General features: G+C 65.8%; 1 protein-coding gene across 1 annotated transcript; it reads right to left on the bottom strand.

Annotated features, from left to right (window-relative positions):
* On the bottom strand, window positions 1-9,518 carry P4HB (prolyl 4-hydroxylase subunit beta). The gene is made up of 11 exons (XM_047759208.1): window positions 9,273-9,518; window positions 7,985-8,191; window positions 6,139-6,272; window positions 5,915-6,052; window positions 3,036-3,140; window positions 2,729-2,854; window positions 2,424-2,624; window positions 2,205-2,325; window positions 1,938-2,119; window positions 1,729-1,815; window positions 1-898 (listed from the first exon to the last, which is right to left on the bottom strand). Exons 1-11 carry the CDS (start codon window positions 9,415-9,417, stop codon window positions 818-820), a joined length of 1,527 nt encoding a protein of 508 aa, XP_047615164.1. The 5' UTR covers window positions 9,418-9,518; the 3' UTR covers window positions 1-817.
* Between the last annotated feature and the right edge of the window lie 441 nt (window positions 9,519-9,959).

Here is a 9,959-nt window from a genome sequence, read left to right as displayed (position 1 = left end):
GAATATTTCAATTTTATTTGGCCAATGTGTCCAATTCCAACGTCGGGGTAGAAACGCCTCAAGAGCGTGCAGTTCAGCTCAGGTAGCCTCGGCCGCCTCCCAGCCTGAGACAGAGGGTCAGCGTTCCGCCGGTGCAGGCCTCAGGCCACCTGGAGGTCACTGAGCCATGAAGACCCTGGCTCGGGGAGGGAGGGGGCCGCTGGGCCTGTCCTGGGCCCAGCGGCCCCCTCCAGTCACGGCGGGGGTGGGGGGGGGGGGCCCTTGTGACAGAGACCTCGAGTTTCCGTTGAACCAAAGGATGCGGGAGCCCCGCTCTGCCATGGTGACACCACGTGAGGTGAGGGACCGTCCAGCCCGGCCTGGTCCCACCCCACACAGGGGACAGGAGTCTCCAAAGAGGCCTCGCCAAGCTGGACCACCACCCTGATGTCCCCCAAATGTCTAAAAATCCCACCGACGGAATTCTGCAAGTGACAATATAAACCCAATAGGTTGAGACGTGGCCAGCGTGAGATCCTAAAACATTCAGGGAGCGCTCTGGACAAAGCCGTGTACGAAAAGGTACATCACAATTAAAAACAGGCCCACCGAGCTGAAGATGGGCTGGGCTGGTCCGGAGATAAACCCCTTTCCGAAAGTTGAAAGGCGAAGGAAGACGGGCTTAGGTTTCCACGTGGGGTAGAGCGCGTGTGGCCTCAGCAGAGTCCCCTGCATTTCCGATCAGTGCGCCCTCTCTCCGGGAGGGGCCGAGGCGGCCGGAGGCTGCGCAGCCCGCCGGGAGGGGCCGGTGTGGGCGCCCGGGCCTGGTCGGGCCGCGTCACAGCTCGTCTCTCACAGCTTTTTGGTCAGCGTCCTCCTCCAGATCCGGCTCCTCCGCTTCTTCCAGATCTTCCAGGTCCTGGACGGGGACAGAGAGGGACAGGCATGAGCGGCCCCACGCCCGCCCGCGCACACCAGGGACCAGCTGGCCCCTGGGACGTGAGCAGATGTGTGCATGGGGGGGGGGCTTCTGCCCCCAGGACAGCGGGGGAGCCAAGCATCCTTGCCCCCACTGTCCCCCAGGTGGGTGCAGGGCCCGCCACGGCGTGAAGACTGAGCAGGGAGCTGCTGGCGCGTAATGTCCCCCCTTGCGGTCTGAGGAGCAGTGACTGCACGCGGCCACCGTCACACCAACGACCTGGGTCGCCCTGATCCCCCCGCCCCCCAGCAGCCAGGGGAGCCCCGCGGCAGGCAGGTCTGCCGCCTCCGTGGCCTGATTCCTGCCACACCCTCCTGGCCTGGATGCGATTTTTTTTTTTGTCTTTTTGCCATTTTTTGGGTTGCTCCTGCAGCATATGGAGGTTCCCAGGCTAGGGGTTGAATCGGAGCCATAGTCGCTGGCTCACGCCAGAGCCACAGCCACGCAGGATCCGAGCTGTGTCTGCGACCTACACCACAGCTCACGGCAATGCCGGATCCTTAACCCACTGAGCGAGGCCAGGGATCAAACCCCCAACCTCGTGGTTCCTAGTCGGATTCGTTAACCACTGCGCCACGACGGGAACTCCTGAATGCACTTCTGACGCCCCCCAAGCCCCCCAGCAGAGCTGTGGACAGGCCTGAGCTCACGCCGGCAGCGCAGCGCAAGGGGACTGGCGGCCATGCCGGAGGGGACGCCTAAGCCCACGCCAGCACTCCGGGCCCTTCCGAGGATGTACGTCTGGGTGCCACGGGGCCAGGGCCACTTACGTCGTCACCGCCCGCCCCTTCCTGGCCGCCGCTCTCCAGGAACTTCTTGAAACCGTCCAGCGTCCGCTCCCCGTTGTAGTCGATGACCTGCGGTGCACGGGGTGTCAGGTGCGGGAAGCGCCCCCCCCCCCCCCCCCGCGCCCCCTCGCGCGAGGGGAGCCGCCCCCCGCCCCGGGCAGACAGCCCCCGCCCCGGGCAGACTGACGCACCGTCCTGGCGGCGCCGGCGGGGAAGAACTTGAGCGTGGGGAAGCTGTGCACCTTCACCGCCTCCACCTCGTTGGCCGTGGAGTCCATCTTGGCGATGACGATGTCCTCGTGGTCCTTGTAGGCCTCACCCAACTGATCCCAGACGGGGGCCAGCTGTTTGCAGTGGCCGCACCACGGGGCGTCTGCAAGAGAGCAGCTCGGCGTCTCGCTGGGCCGGGGGGCGGGGGGGCGGCGGCCGCCCCGCGGGGCCCCGGGCCCCTCACTCACAGAACTCCACGAAGACGTTCTTGCGCGCGTCGAAGGCCACCTCCTCGAAGTTCTTCCCGACCAGCACCTTGACGGGCTGCTGGTCCCAGTCGTCCGGCAGCTCCTGGCTCATCAGGTGCGGCTGGGGGGGGCGGGGGAGGGGGGGCGGCCAGAGCCCGGTCAGGCGCGCGCCCCTGCCCGCCGGCCTGGGAGCCCCCCCGGCCGCGCCCGCGCCCGCACCTTGATCTTGCCCTCCAGGAAGCGCTGGCAGAAGGCGCGGATGGCCTCCGCCGTCAGCTCGGCCGACTCGGGCTTGTACTTGGTCATCTCCTCCTCCAGCGTGATGAGCCGCACGGCCGGGCACTCCTCCCTCTTGAGGCCGAAGAACTCCAGGATGCGCTGGTTGTCCGAGTGGTCGCTGTCGATGAAGATGAACAGGATCTTGGGGGAGAAAGGGCACGGTGACGGCGCTGGAGACAGGGCTCCCTCGGCCGCCCCGTCCCCGCAGCCGGGACCGGGGTGGGGTGTGGGGGGGGGGAGCTGACCTTGCCCTTGAAGCCCTCGGCGGCCGCCCTGAAGCTGCTCAGCTTGCTCGCGTGGTCGGACGCGCTCTTGGGCAGGAACAGCAGGATGTGCGTCTTGACCTCGCCCCCGAAGACCTTGGGGGCTGTCTGGGTGAGAGACCCGGGGGACGGGGTCTGAGTCCCTCACAGCTAAGCTCGCGACTCAGGCTCTCCTCCCGACGGCCGCAGTGCCGCCGCCCGCCCGGACCCCAGCAGGGCTCCGCCAGCGTGCGGGGTGTCCCCCGCCCCGCCCCGCCCGCCCGCCGCAGGGTCAGCAGCGAAGCCCCACCTGCTCGGTGAACTCGATGACCAGGGGCAGCTGGTTGTGCCTGATGAAGTCCAGCAGCTTCTCCTTGGTGACCTCGCCCTCGAAGTCGTTCCGGCCTTCGTCGAACTGTGGAAGAGAGGCGTGGGAGCCAGGGCTCTCCGCAAGGCTGCCCTCAGCCCTCGGCGGGCCCGGCGGGCCCCAAGCAGTCTGCAGCGCCACTCGGGGACACCCTTGTCCAAGGCAAAGCCCAGGGTCAGCTGCCGGGATGCGTCCCCTGGGCACCAGGCTGGCACACAGCCAGCCTCCTGTGGGGCGCAGCGGCCCTGGCCCGGACCCTGCCCTGGCACATCCTGACGCTTTGCAAGAGCCCGTGTCCTGGGTGCTGGGGCCTCCTCGTCTCCACGTCCCCGCAACTGGAGCCAGGAGTTCCCTGGGGACGCAAGTTTGATCCCGGGCCCGGGCACTCCCGTGTGCCGCAGGTGTGGCCCCAGGCCCTCCCAGGGCAGCTGCACGGTCAAGCGGTTTTCGCAATCCTGCTCCGGCGGCAGGTGCCTGGTCACCCGCTCCCCTCCCCGAGTGTGCGGGACGGCGTGTGACATTGCATCAGGCTGAGGGCAAACAGAGCCCAGCTGACTTCTGCTTAGGCAGACAGCGGAGGCGGGCCAAACGAGCAGCCCACTCTTCCCACTGAAGAGTCATCGTCTGGGAGAAACTAACCGTCCCGAGACTGCAACACCACACCTGTCACGGTTACCGTAGAAGGGTGAGTCCAGCGCAGTAAAAAAGGACAGGTGGGACCCATGCGAAGCCTAGCAATCTGTGAGTTTCAAAGTCCCGGGGCCATGGGGGGGGAGCACTGCTGCCAAAGTCCGGAGGGGCGGCCTCGCCTCGGGCTGGGTTGCCCTTGACAGGGAGGCCGAGCGGGGCCTCGGCACGTCCAGGAGGTCGGCCTCCCATCTCCCCGGAAACTCAAAGGGGAGCCGGAGGAAGAGCTGCTCTCTTCCCCGGAAGGTCGCTTCCCTCTGCGTTTCGCCACAGTAACTTCCAGGAAAGCAGGTGGCCCTTTCCTGCTCCCACCCCACGCACATGGCGCCCGAGCCACGGCTTGACGGCGACGGAGGCCGGGTGCTGGGCGGCGCCCGGGGCGGAGCCACTCTGCCCTCCCTCGGCCGCAGAGGCGCAGACGGAAAACGTGGAAACCAAGCTGAGAGGCTGCCAGGCCGCTCCAGCAGGCCTAGTGCAGCGCCCGTCAGCGGTGACAGGCCACCGTCCCCACTCCACCACGACCACGTGGCCTGTGCGTCACCGTCCTCGAAGTGACGTTATCTGGTGACAGCCGCACGAGGCCTGGGGCCCTGGGCAGAGGCCGCCCGCTGGGCTGCCGAGAGAACACCACAGAAGGGCCCCCACCCACACTCAGGCCCCGGGTGTCACGGATGAAAAAGGGCCACCAAGGCACAGGTGATCCACTCCCAAAGCAGCTCCATGGGGCCCGTCCCTGCCATCCTGCCTGGCGGGGGGCAGCAGGGAGCCTGTCCCACCGCTGGGCCCAGCTCCCTCTGAGGAACGGGGCGGAGCGCCCGACGGTCTGACTGTGCCTGTGACCCCAGGACCCCAACTGGCACAAGGCCCATGGGCTCCGCCAGGCTCCTGCTCACCGCTGGCGAGGCTGTGCCCAGCCCGCGGGGACACCCGAGAACCGACGGTGGTCAGCTCAACGGATGAGCTACCGTGTCCTCCGACGGTCCCTGCAGGACGAGAAACCACCACCCTGACCGTCAAGGACACGCGGTCGCCAGCAGCGTGGGTGCGGCGTCACAAAGGCCGCTCCAGAGCTCAGCGGTAACAAGAAGCACGGCGTGGACCAGGGTGACCAGAGCCGGCCAGGGAGCTCCTCACTCAGAACCGCAGGGCGCGCCCGGGGCCCCCGCCAGGCCCCAGCCCCAGGCCCCTCTCCCCAGCCCGCACGGCAGGGCTCTCTCGCCACCAGCTGGCATCACAGCTTCCTGGGCGCCTCAAGGTGACAGCTGCCTGAGATGGCAATTCCGGGCCCCTCAGGGGCCGCCGTGAGGGCACCCACGGCGCAAGGAGAGCCCACGGGCCGCCTGTGTGCTTTGGAGGGACACGCTGCCCCGAGGGCACACAGTGGGGGACGGTGGCCCGCCAAACACTGTCAACACCCAGGCCACGCAGCTTGCGACTTTCCTGTAACTGTACGACCAGCTTCTTCCCAGGGGAGCAAAACAGGACGCGTCGGGGGGCTCCGTCCCGCCCGCTGAAGACCCGCCCCTGGCCCGGCTCCACTCCCCGCCAAAGGTCTGAATGGCGTCCACTCCCTGCCACCCACTGCAGGGACAGCTGTGTCCCAACGGCACGGGTGCTCAGCTGGCCCCAGGCCCACTGGCTGGTGGCTGGGATCAAGGAGCCCCGTCGTCGCCAGGAACGCCGGGCACACCCCAAGGCCACGCCGCGCTCCAGCACGAGTGCAGAGCAGTCCAAAGACATGTGGCCCTTCCTCACGAGGAAGAAGAGACGCGGGGCCGGGCTCCACCAACGGGGTGGGAACAGCCCAGGAGCGAAGCCTGCAGAGTGACAGCTGCCCCCCCCCACAAGTGGACTCCTGCTACTGAATGCCACACTCCAAGTGGGTCAAGTGCCAAACGCTGCCCTCCCCCTACCCCGTCTCAACACCCCTTCCAGAGCCAGTGCTCCAGAGCTGCTCCCTCCCGGGCCCACCGCCACCAGAACAAAGGGCTGAAGGCCACGGTCCAGGAGGCGCCGGCAACCTGACGCTGCAAGAAGGGGCCCTGATAACAGGCCAGCGGGGCAAGGTCCTGGGAGACACCAGCGCTGGGGCCACACCTCAACCCTCCCCGGGAGCTGCCGGGGCCACGACTCACCTTCTTGAAGAGAACGACCCCGTCCTTGTCCAGCTGGTACTTGGAGAACACGTCGCTGTTGGATGTGACCCCAAAGGGAATGTCGTCTGTAGCCTCTGCGGCCAGCAAGAACTGCTTGGCCGCGGCCGACTCCACGTCCTGGAGCAGGAGAGGCAGAGGGGGCTGCTGCAGATGCCCAGGGCCCCGGCCCGGCCCGGCCGCCGCGGGAGGAAGGAAGCCTCTACCTTGAAGAAGCCGATGACGGCCACCTCGCTGGACTCCACCAAGGCTTCCGCAGCAGCCCCGTCGGCAAGGGTGGTGGCGGCGGGGCCCGTGCGCTTCTTCAGCCAGTTCACGATGTCGTCGGCTTCTCTGCCAGCTGCACCCAACCCACGCGGGGTCCACTTGAAACAGGGAGCGCACCCACCCTCCCTGCCCAAACCACAGCAAACCGCCCCCCTGCCCCAGAAAAGGCATCCCGTCCACATACCTGCCCAAACCCCAGGGGGTTCGAGTCCCTTTTCTTCCCTAACCTCTTCGCACCTGGTCCACTTTCTGTGGCTTTAAAATTCATGATGTATTCATGCACTCCCCACCCCCAGGTCTCACCCTAAGCTTCGTCTTAATTAGAGACGGGGTTCCACTAGGGGAAAGGGGCTAGCGACCGAGTCAGTCTCAAGGCCAGCCTTCCCCTGCGTCAGCTCACAAGCTCTACCACCTCACGTGCCCAAGCTGGTCAGGTGTCCTTCTGGACCCGCAGGAGGCAGAGGCCATGCCACCCAAGCAGATGAGGCGAAAAAGCAGCAGCCTGCCCTCCAGGGTGGACGCTGGCTGGCCTTTTTCCCCTTGTAAGATGTGCCCACCTAGTTGTCCAATCTCACATTTAAAAGGATTCTAATCTGGTGGCCTAAGGGTTAAGAACCCAGCATTGTCACTGCTGTGGCATGGCTTCAATTCCTGGCTCAGGATGCGGCCAATCGAAAAAAAAAAAAGAAAAGAAAAAAAAAAAAGGAAAAGGATTAGGAGTTCCCACTGTGGCGCAATGGGATTGGTGGCATCTCTGCGGTACCAGGACTCAGGTTTGATGCCGCCCAGCACAGTGGGCTCAAAGATCCAGCACTGCCGCAGTTGTGGCACAGGGCACAACTGCGGCTTGGGTCAGATCCCTGGCTTGGGATCTCCATGTGCCACAGGGTGACCAAAAAGGGAAAACAAACAAACAAAAGGACGCTGGCAAGTTACAGAGGGAAGAGGAAAACAGGTGCCTCACCTGCGCTGCTGACAGGAGGGTGGGGACTCTGCACAAGGCACCTCTGTCCCCAGAAAGAACAGCAGCCTGGTGGCAAGACCGAAGCTGCCAACGCCAGGATTAACAAGACCTGGAGTTCCTGTCGTGGTTCAGTGATTAACGAATCCGACTAGGAATCACAAGGTTGTGGGTTCAATCCCTGGCCTTACTCAGCGGGTTAAGGATCCAGGCGGTGTCGTGAGCTGTGGTGTGGGTCGCAGATGCGACTCGGATCCTGCGTTGCTGTGACTGTGGTGTAGTCCGGAGGCTACAGCTCCGATTAGATCCCTAACCTGGGAACCTCCGTGTGCCGCGGGTGTGGCCCTAGAAGAGACAAAAAACAAAACACAACACAAAAAAACCCCAAGACCTGCTGCTTAAGAGGATTCTGACGGATGAGCCACTGAACTAGTTTTACAAAGATTCTCCTTTTGTCACTGGTACTGACCAGCCTCCAAAGTGGCCCAGCCCCAGGAAAGCAGCCGGGCAGTGGCTAAGGGCCCGTGTGGAAGACAGTGCGGGGCCTGGATCTGAGCTCTGCCACGGCCGTGAGCCCTGGCCTGGGACCCGCTGGTCTCGGCCGGCCCCGCAAGGCTGCTGGGCCGCTCCCCCTGCTCGGAGGACGGCCCTCTCCACCCACGAGGTTCAGGAAGGAGAGACTGTTGCTCCTGTGCTCCACAGAGCCCAATCCAGACCCAGAACTCCGCCCGAGAAGGGCTTCTCCTCCACCTGCCACCTTCCCAGGCCTGCCGGCAAAGCCCGCCCGCCCCCCAGGCGCCGAGAGAGCAGGGCCTGGGCCACACCTGTGTACTCTCTGGGGGAAGCCGTGTCTCCGTCCTTGAAGAACTTGATGGTAGGGTAGCCCCGGACGCCATACTGCTGGGCCAGGTCCGACTCTTCAGTGGCGTCCACCTTGGCCAGTCTGATCTCGGAACCTTCCGCCCTCAGCTTGGCAGCCGCTTTGGCATACTCCGGGGCCAGAGCCTTGCAGTGGCCACACCACGGGGCGTCTGAAAGAGAAAGCAGGGCCTAGAGAGCAGCCCTGCCCGGCTCCACTGCCTCCCTCCCCTTCTTCTCCTCTGGTGCTTCCCTCCTGAAAACCTTCTATCTTCCCACCAACACTCCCCCCACCAGGGCGCAGGTTGAACAGACAGCCTGGTGCTCTTGGGCAATGCCCGCCAGGGGCCGCGGATGACAAACCACCAGCAGCATGGAGACAGTCGGTGAGGACAAGCAACTTCCTATTACCTGCGGGCGGCCAGAGCACTCCTCTCCCTGCAATTTCCCTTGAGGAACCAGAGACGTTTAGAAGCTGAAGCCGCTTCAACTGTCCACGGAGCGAGACCAGGCTCGAGGACCAGACACACATCCGTGCCCACCAGCCCAGAGACTCCCATTTAAACTGCCTTCCTTACACTGTGGGGACAGCGTGCTCCCAGCTAAGGGGAGCAGCTGGGCTGGGCCTAAGACTTCCCCCCTAGACAGGAAGGGCTCGAAGACTCAGAAACACCAGCAAAGGTTTGGATCCCAGCGGGCAGTGGAGGAAACAGAAGACAGCTAGGACAGGATGAAGGCGGCCGGGGCAGGAGCGGTGCTTGGGGGCTGGCCCAGGTGAGCAGTCAGGCGGCTGCACGCTGGCGCGCTTCCTTGCTTTTGTGGCCGCTCACACAGTCCGCCCTCCCCTTCTTGGGCTGACAGAGGGATCCTGCCGGGCGGACGTCAAGCACAAGGGCAAGTCCAGGCTGCCGGCCCTCGGTCGCTCGCAGGGTCCAGCTAGGCAGGAGGGATGCCCCCGGGACGCGCGCGCGCGCGGCCCCGGGACGCTGACGCCAGGTCTGTGGCTTGTTTCAGCTTGAGAGGAAGCCTCTCCAGGGGCAAGGAGTCAGTGCGCCCTGGGGTGGCCGCAACGCTGACAGCCCTGAAGCCCCCAACCCGGCCCTGGCGGGGCCAGGGGAGGAGGACAGGGCGCCCAGGCACCACCACCCTCCAACCCCCTCCACCCCTTCTGTCCCGCTGCGCGCCCGGCCCCCTCTGTCCCCACCCGGCGGCGGCGGCGGCGAGGCCCAGCGCGGACGGATGGACGGCACTCACAGAACTCCACGAGCAGGTACTTGTGGGTCGCCAGCGCCTCGTCGAAGTTGCCCTTGTTGAGCACCAGGACGTGGTCCTCCTCGTCGGGGGCGCCGGCGCCCGCGAGCGCGGCGAGGGCCAGGCAGAGCAGAGCGCGGCGCAGCATGTCGGCACGGGCGCGGCGCTTCGGTTGGCGCCGCCGGACAGCAGGCCACGAGAGCGCGCGCCGCCCGTCCCGCCCTTATAATCCTGGCCGCCGCGCGCGCGCGCCCGCCTGGGCCCGCCCCCGATTGGCCAGCAGGCTCCGGACCCCGCCTGCGCCGCGCTCGCATTGGGCACCCGCACCGGCCCCGGCCCCGGATTCGGAATCGCTAAGGGCACTTCCCTCGCCCTGGCCCGGAATTGGCCGAGGAGCTCGCGCTCGCACTCTTTCCCGGCCTCTCATTGGCTCCCGGCGGAGAACTTTCTCTCCCTCGACTTGTGACTGGTGGCTTTCTCCTACACCTTCCGCGGGTCTTGAATGGCTGCTAGCTTCGGAGGCCCGGGCTCTGCGGCCCCTGATTGGCCCAGACTTGCGCGCACCCCGCCCTATCCTTCGTCGAACGTGGCAGTGGGGCGGAGTCCCCAGCCGGGGGGCGGAGCTACGCCTGCGCCTCCTAAACCCCTCGTGTTGCATTCTGACTGGACCGCGTATCCCCAACTGGCCCC

Source organism: Phacochoerus africanus, chromosome 14 (assembly GCF_016906955.1).
Source record: "Phacochoerus africanus isolate WHEZ1 chromosome 14, ROS_Pafr_v1, whole genome shotgun sequence".
Lineage (NCBI taxonomy): Eukaryota > Metazoa > Chordata > Mammalia > Artiodactyla > Suidae > Phacochoerus > Phacochoerus africanus.
Note: the sequence above shows the minus strand (reverse complement) of the source record. Positions and strands in the feature narration are given on the sequence as shown.